The sequence below is a fragment of the Oncorhynchus gorbuscha genome, linkage group LG20 (assembly GCF_021184085.1).
Source record: "Oncorhynchus gorbuscha isolate QuinsamMale2020 ecotype Even-year linkage group LG20, OgorEven_v1.0, whole genome shotgun sequence".
NCBI lineage: Eukaryota > Metazoa > Chordata > Actinopteri > Salmoniformes > Salmonidae > Oncorhynchus > Oncorhynchus gorbuscha.
In genome coordinates this window covers 1174714-1187678 of record NC_060192.1, presented here as the reverse complement: position 1 = coordinate 1187678, position 12965 = coordinate 1174714, and the positions used below count along the sequence as shown (strand labels likewise).

At 47.6% G+C, this 12965-nt stretch overlaps 1 protein-coding gene across 2 annotated transcripts in view; it reads right to left on the bottom strand.

Moving 5' to 3' along the window:
• Window positions 1–9456, bottom strand: part of LOC124006825 (breakpoint cluster region protein-like) — a 151001-nt gene extending 141545 nt beyond the window's left edge. Inside the window, exons 1-2 of one of the 2 annotated variants that reach the window (XM_046317004.1) lie at window positions 9128–9456; window positions 7200–8819 (exon numbers count right to left, since the gene is read on the bottom strand). In XM_046317004.1, coding sequence (XP_046172960.1) covers window positions 7200–8712 — 1513 coding nt within the window. In that variant the 5' untranslated portion in view covers window positions 8713–8819; window positions 9128–9456. Of the gene's footprint in view, window positions 1–7199 lie in introns of both variants that reach the window. The other variant, XM_046317005.1, reaches the window with a different exon arrangement.
• Window positions 9457–12965: the final 3509 nt, after the last annotated feature.

Here is a 12965-nt window from a genome sequence, read left to right as displayed (position 1 = left end):
GACCTATACATCCTAAAGGGTGATGTGATGTTTCACCTCTTTTACAGGTACACAGGCCACATTGAAATGAAATCAACTGGCTCTAAAAGTGTCTCTAGACAGGACTAAGACAAATCAACATTCTGGGACACTGTAAAGTCCATGGAGAATAAGAACACTTCCTCCCAGGTGCCCACTGCACTGAAGATAGGAAACACTGTCACTCACCACTGATAAATCCATGATAATTGAGAATTTCAATAAGCATTTTTCTACGGCTGGCTATGCTTTCCACCTGGCTACCCCTACCCCTGTCAACAGCACTGCACCCCCCACAGCAACTCGCCCAAGCCTTCCCCATTTCTCCTTCTCCCAAATCCAGTCAGCTGATGTTCTGAAAGAGCTACAAAATCTGGACCCATACAAATCAGCCGGGCTAGACAATCTGGACCCTTTCTTTCTAAAATGATCTGCCGAAATTGTTGCCACCCCTATTACTAGCCTGTTCAACCTCTCTTTTGTGTCGTCTGAGATTCCCATAGATTGGAAAGCAGCTGCGGTCATTTCCCTCTTCAAAGGGGGGGGACTCTCTTGACCCAAACTGCTACAGACCTATATCTATCCTACCCTGCCTTTCTAAGGTCTTTGAAAGCCAAGTTAACAAGCAGATTACCGACCATTTAGAATCTCACCATACCCTCTCTGCTATGCAATCTGGTTTCAGAGCTGGTCATGGGTGCACCTCTGCCACGCTCAAGGTCCTAAACGATATCTTAACCGCCATCGATAAGAAACATTACTGTGCAGCCGTATTCATTGATCTGGCCAAGGCTTTCGACTGTCAATCACCACATCCTCATCGGCAGACTCGACAGCCTTGGTTTCTCAAATGATTGCCTCGCCTGGTTCACACAATACTTCTCTGATAGAGTTCAGTGTGTCAAATCGGAGGGTCTGCTGTCCGGACCTCTGGCAGTCTCTATGGGGGTGCCACAGGGTTCAATTCTTGGACCGACTCTCTTCTCTGTATACATCAATGATGTCGCTCTTGCTGCTGGTGAGTCTCTGATCCACCTCTACGCAGACAACACCATTCTGTATACTTCTGGCCCTTCTTTAGACACTGTGTTAACAACCCTCCAGGCAAGCTTCAATGCCATACAACTCTCCTTCCGTGGCCTCCAATTGCTCTTAAATACAAGTAAAACTAAATGCATGCTCTTCAACCGATCGCTGCCTGCACCTGCCCGCCTGTCCAACATCACTACTCTGGACGGTTCTGACTTAGAATACGTGGACAACTAAAAATAAATAGGTGTCTGGTTAGACTGTAAACTCTCCTTCCAGACCCATATCAAACATCTCCAATCCAAAGTTAAATCTAGAATTGGCTTCCTATTTCACAACAAAGCCTCCTTCACTCATGCTGCCAAACATACCCTTGTAAAACTGACCATCCTGCCAATCCTCGACTTTGGCGATGTCATTTACAAAATAGCCTCCAATACCCTACTCAACAAATTGGATGCAGTCTATCACAGTGCCATCCGTTTTGTCACCAAAGCCCCATATACTATCCACCATTGCGACCTGTACGCTCTCGCTGTCCCTCGCTTCATACTCGTCGCCAAACCCACTGGCTCCATGTCATCTACAAGACCCTGCTAGGTAAAGTCCCCCCTTATCTCAGCTCGCTGGACACCATAGCATCACCCACCTGTAGCACACGCTCCAGCAGGTATATCTCTCTGGTCACCCCCAAAACCAATTATTTCTTTGGCCGCCTCTCCTTCCAGTTCTCTGCTGCCAATGACTGGAACAAACTACAAAACTCTCTGAAACTGGAAACACTTATCTCCCTCACTAGCTTTAAGCACCAGCTGTCAGAGCAGCTCACAGATGACTGCACCTGTACATAGCCCACCTATAATTTAGCCCAAACAACTACCTCTTTCCCTACTGAATTTATTTTATTTATTTATTTATTTTGCTCCTTTGCACCCCATTATTTTTATTTCTACTTTGCACATTCTTCTACTGCAAATCTACCATTCCAGTGTTTTACTTGCTATATTGTATTTACTTTGCCACCATGGCATCTTTTTGCCTTTACCTCCCTTCTCACCTCATTTGCTCACATCGTATATAGACTTGTTTATACTGTATTATTGACTGTATGTTTGTTTTACTCCATGTGTAACTCTGTGTCGTTTTATGTGTCGAACTGCTTTGCTTTATCTTGGCCAGGTCGCAATTGTAAATGAGAACTTGTTCTCAACTTGCCTGGTTAAATAAAAAAATAAAAACATGACAAAGCCTGACACAAGGCTAACACATAGACTAAATGGCAATAAGATGGTTAATATACTGGCAATAGACATGTTAAATAATGAGAAAGATTGCCTAAACGATTCCACCCATTATGCAGGTTTTACCAACTTACCCCCGACCCATGTGAAATAGGTCATAGAGATGATGATATGAAGCTTAAGAGGCCATCGGTACACCAAAGAGGATCATTTGAATTGGACAAACCCAACATAGGCTGCCTAAAATAATCCTTACATTTGAGTAGCCCTCTTTCTCTCCTTTTTAAAACCCACCTACTTATGGCCAAGATTATGAGCTCTCTATCGCGCCTGAACACTTCCATCCGCTTTCAGCTCAAAATGTTTCTCTCAGTCTTAAGTTTCCATGTGGCTATCTCTGTCCCCACTCTTTCGACGACGTTTACGTCAGTGTGTCCCAATTTTCCTGTTCCATATTTCAGAAATGTAAGTCTTTCCTTTCAGTGTCCATCGCTGTGGAAGAAAATATCATTGGCTAGTGAGATGAAGGTCTATTTCAGACTATGCATGTAGTACATGAGGAAGTGGGTCTGTCAGAAAGCTAACTGAATGTAAACAATCCAATCATCTGTTCAGTGGCACTGCTTTACAGACGCTCCACTGACAGAGCTCTGTTTCAGCCCGAGCTTCTCCACTGCTTTACAGACGCTCCACTGACAGAGCTCTGTTTCAGCCCGAGCTTCTCCACTGCTTTACAGACGCTCCACTGACAGAGCTCTGTTTCAGCCCGAGCTTCTCCACTGCTTTACAGACGCTCCACTGACAGAGCTCTGTTTCAGCCCGAGCTTCTCCACTGCTTTACAGACGCTCCACTGACAGAGCTCTGTTTCAGCCCGAGCTTCTCCACTGCTTTACAGACGCTCCACTGACAGAGCTCTGTTTCAGCCCGAGCTTCTCCACTGCTTTACAGACGCTCCACTGACAGAGCTCTGTTTCAGCCCGAGCTTCTCCACTGCTTTACAGACGCTCCACTGACAGAGCTCTGTTTCAGCCCGAGCTTCTCCACTGCTTTACAGACACTCCACTGACAAAGCTCTGTTTCAGCCCGAGCTTCTCCTGGTTACTTCTCCACTGCTTTACAGACGCTCCACTGACAGAGCTCTGTTTCAGCCCGAGCTTCTCCTGGTTACTTCTCCACTGCTTTACAGACGCTCCACTGACAGAGCTCTGTTTCAGCCCGAGCTTCTCCACTGCTTTACAGACGCTCCACTGACAGAGCTCTGTTTCAGCCCGAGCTTCTCCACTGCTTTACAGACGCTCCACTGACAGAGCTCTGTTTCAGCCCGAGCTTCTCCACTGCTTTACAGACGCTCCACTGACAGAGCTCTGTTTCAGCCCGAGCTTCTCCACTGCTTTACAGACGCTCCACTGACAGAGCTCTGTTTCAGCCCGAGCTTCTCCACTGCTTTACAGACGCTCCACTGACAGAGCTCTGTTTCAGCCCGAGCTTCTCCACTGCTTTACAGACGCTCCACTGACAGAGCTCTGTTTCAGCCCGAGCTTCTCCACTGCTTTACAGACGCTCCACTGACAGAGCTCTGTTTCAGCCCGAGCTTCTCCACTGCTTTACAGACGCTCCACTGACAGAGCTCTGTTTCAGCCCGAGCTTCTCCACTGCTTTACAGACGCTCCACTGACAGAGCTCTGTTTCAGCCCGAGCTTCTCCACTGCTTTACAGACGCTCCACTGACAGAGCTCTGTTTCAGCCCGAGCTTCTCCTGGTTACTTCTCCACTGCTTTACAGACGCTCCACTGACAGAGCTCTGTTTCAGCCCGAGCTTCTCCTGGTTACTTCTCCACTGCTTTACAGACGCTCCACTGACAAAGCTCTGTTTCAGCCCGAGCTTCTCCTGGTTACTTCTCCACTGCTTTACAGACACTCCACTGACAAAGCTCTGTTTCAGCCCGAGCTTCTCCTGGTTACTTCTCCACTGCTTTACTGATGCTCCACTGACAAAGCTCTGTTTTAGCCCGAGCTTCTCCTGGTTACTTCTCCACTGCTTTACTGATGCTCCACTGACAAAGCTCTGTTTCAGCCCGAGCTTCTCCTGGTTACTTCTCCATTGAATGACACTTGTACTTGAGAGCACTGAGAGCGAGATGTTTTGTCTTTCCTCTCTTTCGCTCTCCTCTCTCTCGCTCGAAAGAAGCAGCCATCTTGGATTGAACAACACCCACTTCAATAGGCCAAACGGACATGAACGAACAATTACTATTGTTGTTTACAGCAATAAGACCATCTACCATGGGCAGAGAGAGATCACGGAGTGGAGGAGAGGAAGAAGAGAGGGAGGAGAGAAGTCCTAGCTAGCAGACGGCCTGAATCATCCACAGAGACAGTACCTTCTCTCTCCAGAATCAGAGCAGCCATTAGGAGAAAAACCTTCTGCTAGAGGAACACTTCCCTGTGAACACAAACAGCCCAGCTAACTACAGTACGAACAAACAGCCCAGCTAACTACAGTACGAACAAATAGCCCAGCTAACTACAGTACGAAGAAACAGCCCAGCTAACTACAGTACGAACAAACAGCCCAGCTAACTACAGTACAAACAAACAGCCCAGCTAACTACAGTACAAACAAACAGCCCAGCTAACTACAGTACGAAGAAACAGCCCAGCTAACTACAGTACGAACAAACAGACCAGCTAACTACAGTACGAAGAAACAGCCCAGCTAACTACAGTACGAACAAACAGCCCAGCTAGCTACAGTACGAAGAAACAGCCCAGCTAACTACAGTACGAAGAAACAGCCCAGCTAGCTACAGTACGAAGAAACAGCTCAGCTAGCTACAGTACGAAGAAACAGCCCAGCTAACTACAGTACGAACAAACAACATCCAGCACCTGTTCACAACACATGCATGTACGCTTCGGCACAAACACACAGACGCGCAACCACACACACACATTGCTGACAGCGTATTAGACCCAAGATATGTGTGAGAGTATGAGTGTGTGTGTGTGTGTGTGTTTGTGCGTGTGTATTCTGTTACGCAACGGGAGAGCTCGTCCCATCTGTGCCTCTCTACAGACCCCCATCCCTGACCAGTGAAGTGAGAAGCCCCAAATCAGCCGTGCAATCTGCCTCAGCCGTACTCATCATCTTCACCATCAACCCCTTCCTCTTCCTCCCCATCATAATCATTTTACCCTCGTCATTTTCCTCCTCCACCGCTTTGCTCATCCTCATCACTTTCATCACCATCCTCACTCAGGACGGTTCAACCGCTAACTGAAAACATCTCCCATTCTCCATCCCCTGAAGCTTGATCAAACAGATTCCATACATTTTCAAATCCAGATTATCCCACAGCATTTGTTTTTACTAAACAGTACATTCTAAATCGTATGTAGTACGATTAGTACACAGTATGCAGTTTAAGTAGGTAGTAGGCAAGCCAGATTTGGCGCCACCACCCTAAGTAGAGGGGTTAGTGTGCATCTGTCCCCCCCCTTCCCCCTCAGAGAAGACAGTCTTATCTGCCTCTCTGCACACACACACACAGGGCTCATCCTGGCACAGTAAAGGGCGCCCGCTGCCAATGGCCCGCAGCTCTGTCTGCTCCGCCAGGGCTGCGGCGGGAGGGCAGGCGCTAAAACGCCACTCACTTCGTCAGCAGAAAGCCCAGAGACACCGGGCCAGAAGGAGACAACGCTGCAGCTAGAGCCAAGCATAGCGCCCACGCCTCTAGCTCCAAGCCAAACGGCTAACCTGCTCTGTTAGCTGGGCAGTAACTGGGCCTCGAGGCTACAAACAGGTTAAAGATACTGAACCTGATTGGGGGAAATATAGCTTTCTTTGTCTAGGACTCCAGTAAAAGCTTCTAGAAAAAAAGCTAGTTGTGTTTCAGAAATGTCAGAAGCCTCTCTCTCTGCCTGTTTCTAATGGTACCCTATTCCCTAATACAGTGCTCCACTTTTGACTAGCGTTGGGCCCTGGTCAAATGTAGTGCACTACATAGAGAATAGGGCCCTGGTCAAATGTAGTGCGCTACATAGGGAATAGGGTGTCATTTAGGATGCACCCTCTGTCTCCCCTGTCTGGCTGCGGCTCACAGACACAGCACATCTACTCGGTGAGGCTCATGTAGCCCTTTTTTTATTTTTTACCTTTATTTAACCAGGCAAGTCAGTTAAGAACATATTCTTATTTTCAATGACGGCCTGGGAACATTGGGTTAACTGCCTGTTCAGGGGCAGAACGACAGATTTGTACCTTGTCAGCTCGGGGGTTTGAACTCGCAACCTTCCGGTTACTAGTCCAACGCTCTAGCCACTAGGCTACGCTGCCGCCCTCTAATAGCCCTCACAACGAACGTACCTGCTCCGAGACCAGGGAGGGGGAGACAAGTGTCAAAATTCACCGAGAGAGAAGAGTGAATGAGGGGAAAAGCTGCTCACACAGACAAAAGAAAACAATGCTGACAATTCATTGTTCAGCTATTTTTAGGAGGAGCCCATGTCTCACAAGGCTTAGTGGCTCGATGACTGTGTAATGAACAGGCAATGAAGAGAGCACTCAGTGCAGGCACTTAGTCGGGTTTCTATGGGTCGTCTCAGTCAAGAGGTCAAACCTGACATTTTAAGTACCAGAAACTACACCTGAGAATCAACGGCACCAATGCAAGGACCTGCAGTTGTGAGATTTAAGTCAACTTAAAAAAATGGCAACCGTTGGTTTTGATTTAGATGCTCTAAATCCTACCAGTGCGAATGATGAGGCTCTAAGCCCATCCTCACTCCTTCCTTACATGGCAGTCAATCAACGCTGCCAGGCAACGGTCAGCGTGGGACTGCCTCTTCAATCTCCAGACAGGAACCGAGTAGCAACTAGAGCTAAGAATTAGAGGGCGGCGGCCACTCACCCAGGTCTCCATGGAAACTGCCGTCATGAGGGTCTCTGCTGGTCGGCGTGGTGTCCGGGTCGAGCGGGGGCCAGATCTGGCCGGTCTTACGGACGCTCACGATGGTGGCTTCGGACATGACCACGTGGCCCTGCTGGCGGTGGGGACGCTTCTGGGACTGTGGCGTGGGGGGGCTACTGCTGTCAATAGAATGCTGGGAGTTCTGTGAGTTCTGCGAGGGCGAGCGGCTCTTCTCCCTGAAAGGCCGGCGGTAGGCCGTGGTGGGGCTGGGCGACACGTGGCTGGACTGGCCAGACGAGAAGTCCTCCTCGCTGGACGTCAGGTTCTCATTGGAGCTGCAGTCTGGTGTGTAGCCGCCGCCTCCGCCCCCCACGTCCTCAAAGCTCCCGGGAGAGTAGGAGCGCTGGGGCCAGGTCAGGTGGTGCTCGTCTCCAACGTGGTCCCTCATGGTGACGGCCACTTTCCCATCCCCCCCGCCCTCGCCCATCATCACCCCGCCCACGTAGACGCTGGTGTAAGGCTGGAAGTCAGAGGGTTGCCATGGGGGTGGAGGGGGCTGTTTTCCCCCGTTGGTCTTGGGGTGGCGTGGGTTGGGGTCCCCGTCCTCATACTCAGCATCGTACCCACAAGTGCTCTCTGTAGAGCGCCCCCTGTAGACAGGACGGGTGCGGAGCTCGCCTGCCACAGTGGCCAGGTTGCCTGGCAGAGAGTGCAGGGACCTCTTGCGCTCCATCTGCATGGCCTGGCTGCCCAGGGTGCTGATCTTGTCAGAGACATCTCGGTCGTTGACCCTGACCAGGCCCCTGTCATGGTGAAACTCCATGTTGGTGTAGAAGGGCTGCTGCTGCTGCTGCTTCTCCTGGCTCTTCCCTCCATCCCCGGCAGAGTGAGAGTTGGCCCGCTTGATCCTCTCGAAGTTGGACCTCAGCGCTGCCACCCCCAGCCCCATGCCAAGCTTGTCATTGGGGTCAGACGCTAGGTCCTTGTTTGAGGGTGGGTTTGGACGGCGAGGGGAGATACCCCCTTTCTGTTTGGAGGGCGAGAGGCCGTCTGTCTCGCAGGGCTCTGCCTGCTGGAGCACCTCGAAGGCAGACTGGAGCTCCAGCTCGTCACCGTGGGAGGCTGACTTCCGGGCTGTAGGGGGTCTCTGTTTGGACCTGGCCTCCCCCACCGGTTGGAACCGGCTCCGCTCCCCTTGTTCCTGTACGTGTGGCTGCTGAGACTCAGCGCCCAGCCCTGCCTGGTCCCCTACCTCATTCATCTGGGCCTTCCTGAAGCCCCAGCGCTGGCGGTCATAGCTCTTCCTCTCCTTAGCCAGCAGTGTTTGCAGGTAGATCATACGGAAGCGCTCCTTGTTCACCTCCATCTCCAGCCGCCGGATGGAGACTTTGCACTTCTCCAGCTCCTGCTCAATGCTCCCCACCGACCTGAGCTCCATCTTTGGGGGGTCTGACTCGGGAAACTGAGCTTTCCACGCTTCAATAAATCCCACCGGCTCCACCATTGTTGACATTTACTGTATAGCAATACAGATCTGACCCGGGTGATGTCACCAGTAGCCGTATTTCTCGCCTATCATCCAGTTTCCAACAGGGGAAAATCGGAATGTACCTAGAGAATCTACAATAGAAAAAAAACATTCATTTTTTTAACGGTATGATAAAGCGGTTCAAAAACGGACACTTTAACTGTTGTCACGTCTTTACCGATTTCGCAGACAAAAATATATTGTATTGTCAACCATAGAAATAGAAGTATTTCCAGTCAAACGCCTGTTCTGCATTATTCCTGAAAGGCCACTTGCAGAATGAGAAAATCTGTCTCGACACAATGACAGCATCTGTCCTCCTGAGCGGATGATCAGGATCTAGAGCGGATCTGGGTCTTCCGTGTGATGAGAAAGTGATAACGGCTCTGCAACTACTTACTTTACATTTTCTTATTCAATTCACTTTATTCCATCATTGATGATCCTCGTTCATTCACATGACAACATCCCTGTTCCATTATCGCCTCCAGTTGTTCCGAGCCCTTTGTACCAGCAGCGTCCAAGGAGAATGGCATAAAAAAGAGAGAAACCCGAGAACGATATAATTTTCCCACGACAAAAAATCCTTTCTCCTGTTGCTATTCGAAATTGATAATTAATTCTAATTTGTTTTGCCTTGTTACCCCACGTTTTCGCGGTTCCGTGTCAATGTACAGTTTATCCAGACATTCCCCGTTCCTCTCCTGTGGTTGCGCTTCGTGTTCCCATCTCAATCTCGCACTGGAGACTGAGGCTGCAGGAAAGGGAGGGACCAGACGCAACATGATTGACAGTGGCCACACTCGGGTTTCGGTTCAATTAAAGAGACAGGGCATGGATGTATTCAACAGTATACCACAGAACAATTATTATTCCATTTTCAGATAATAATAATACATTGTTCCGGTGGAGGATAATTTATTGATATTTCAGTCAATCCTATAAGCAAAATATTTAGTCGAGACTCGTGGATGTAGTCTATATTCTATGCATTGCAGCTTGGATGGTATAAAGAGGTGTTCAAATGTATTATTGTGTTCTCTCTTCAAATAAACTAAGAAATGGCAATTATAATAAGCCACAGTGGTTGAAATCAACCTGCCGTGCAGGTGTGATACACGTGGGAGCGTCGGCATTCCTGAAATGACACCAGACTGCCACCCTGTGGCTGTTCGCCTAAAGTGCATACAGTAGTAGGCTAATGATTTTTCTCACTTCAAATCCACAATATACACCGAACAAAAAATATAAACACAACGTGTAAAGGGTTGGTCCCATGTTTCATCAGCTGAAATAAAATATCCAAGACATTTACCATGTTTAGCCTGTTTGTACATTAGTTTGGCATTAATACGTGTCACATATCAGTTGGCAAACAATGTAAACAATATATATATTGAGTTCATAAAGCCTCATACAAACATGGTTTCGCTTTGCTTTCTTGAGTACGGCAGCTCCCAAATGCAGATGTTTCAGCCTGGCTCAGTGCTGTCTGTAGTGGAGGGGCAGCTGGCGGAAATACAGAGTGTAGGGGTTGGTAATCTTCTCTAGTTGTGCCGTGCCTGGCTCAGTGCTTTCTGTGGTGGAGGGGCAGCTAGCGGAAATACAGAGTGTAGGGGTTGGTAATCTTCTCTAGTTATGCCGTGCCTGGCTCAGTGTTGTCTGTGGTGGAGGGGCAGCTAGCGGAAATACAGAGTGTAGGGGTTGGTAATCTTCTCTAGTTGTGCCGTGCCTGGCTCAGTGTTAGGTCAATCATGGGGACACTATGTCACCGCAACATCTACAGAGAGAGCTAGAAAATGTAAGCCCCTTGGGTGCTGCCATAGATTTACGTTAGAAGTGCCCATCCAAGAAGGTTCAAGGTCATTTGCCACAGATAAAATTGTTAAATCACATGATATCTCCCGTTGCTTTGGTTGGAATGATTATGTCAACATCATACTTTCAAAATCTTAGCTAGCAAGCTAGACAAGCAATCATCCTCATGAGTTAAGTCGACAATCTATTGGCAAATCCTTTTCAATCCTTGGCATTGGAAGATAAATTATAGATAAAAACGTATCGGTGCTCATCAGCCATTGGACATAAACATTACACAACAAGTTGGAAATCGCAAATTCAACAATAAGTGGTTTGGAAGGAATCAGTGGCTAACTGCAAGCGTTGCAAAGCAATCACCATTTTGCTTCCCCTGCCTGCTATTCGGTGGAGAGGGTGTGTGGTCCAAGTCTGGGTTTAAGGGTCTCTTTTCCAAGATTAAAATGATAAACATTCAACATCATGGGCCAGGAAAGGTTGAATACACTGGTCATGCTGTCAATACAGCATAGATTTACGTCATGCTGTCAATACAGCATGACTTCTGCCGCATTCAAAACAACTGGGAACTCAGAACTGGGAAATCTCAGACTTCATTGAGTTCAAGACAACTGGAAACGAGCTCTGACAGGGGAAATACGTTTTGAATGGTCATCCAACTCGGAATTCCAAGTTGGGAACTCGAGCCTCTTTCTAGAGCTCCGACCTGAAGATCACTGACATCATGATTCGACCGTGTTTTTTCCCCGAGTTCCCAGTTGTCTTGAAAACACCATAAATCCAGAGAATGCCAGACATTGATGACAAAATGTGCACACAAGAAGTGCTGGGCCACCTTCCTGTTCAGCACAAGGTGAGTCCAAAAATATATTGTATGCTGCTGCATAAATTATATAATATGTCAGGGAGATGTGTATACTGTAGCTAAGAAAGTAATACTAAGTGTATGCTGTGTAGTAAGCTGTTAGTAGCCCATGTGCTTACTGTTCTGACTTGATGGTGGTGCACATGTAGCCTATAGCCTGTTTTAGAGAAATATCATCGAATATGATGAGCTTTCACGGTCTGTTTATATACCCCCTTTATTTATCCTACGGTTCTGACTTGGTGTACTGCAAAAATACTGTAAGAATGGCCCATGTTCTGAATTCTGTCGCTGTACATTTCAAGTGTAGAAAACATTTTTTTGACTACATCTGTCTTAGCTAACTCATTGTCAGTAGAAATGATCCGCTCATTGTTCCCTTACGCCAAACTTTTTACATTTGTTTAAGCAAGTCAACCATATCATCGATTGTTTTAAAAAGGCAGTAAATGAGGCTGAAGGAACTGTTTCTCTGCCAGACAAGGCTCCGCTGATAGCCAGGTGTAGCAGTGGTAAGGATTCACTCCATGGTGGTGAAAATAAAACTCTGCTGTTAGGATAGCTTTATGTAGGCCCTAACAGTTTGTGGGCATCATTTGTCACAGTATTAGTGTTGTGGCTTTACTGGCATGCATATACATATATTTTTTTTGCCCCACCAAGATTTGCATGCTAAAATTGGCACTGATCAATTACATGGAAAATAAAAGGCCACTAAAGTGTGCATGTTTGTCACATAACACAATGCCACAGATGTCTGAAGTTGAGGGACAAATGGCATGCGGACTACAGGAATGGCCACCAGAGCTGTTGCCAGAGAATTGAATTTACATTTTTCTACCGTAAGTCACCTCCAACTTTATTTTAGAGAATTTGGCAGTACGTCCTACCGGCCTCACAACCGCAGACTACGTGTATGGTGTGTGGGCGAGCGGTTTGATGATGTCAACGTTGTGAACAGAGTGCCCCATGGTGAAGGTGGGGTTATAGTATGGGCAGGCATAAGCCACGGACAACAAACACAATTGCATTTTATTGATGGCAATTGGAATTCACAGAGATACTGTTACGAGATCCTGAGGCGCATTGTCGTGCCATTCATCCTCCACCATCACTTCATGTTTCAGCATGATAATGCACGACCCCATGTCTCAAGGATCTGTACACAATTCCTGGAAGCTGAAAATGTCCCAGTTCTTCCATGGCCTGCATTTTCACCAGACATGTCACCCATTGAGCATGTTTGGGATGCTCTGGTTTAACTTCAACAACATTGTGTTCCAGCTCCTGCCAATATTCATCAACTTCGCAGCCATTGAAGAGTGGGATAACTTTCCACAGGCCTGATCAACTAAATTTGTTGCGCTGCATGAGGAAAAGGGTCACACTAAATACCGATTGGTTTTCTGATCCAAGCCCCTACCTTAAGGTATCTGTGGGAAACAGATGTATACATGTGAAATCCATAGATTCTCGCCTAATTCATTTCTCAATTGACTGATTTTCTTATGAACTGTAACTCAGTAAAAAACATTTTTGCATGTTGCATTTATAT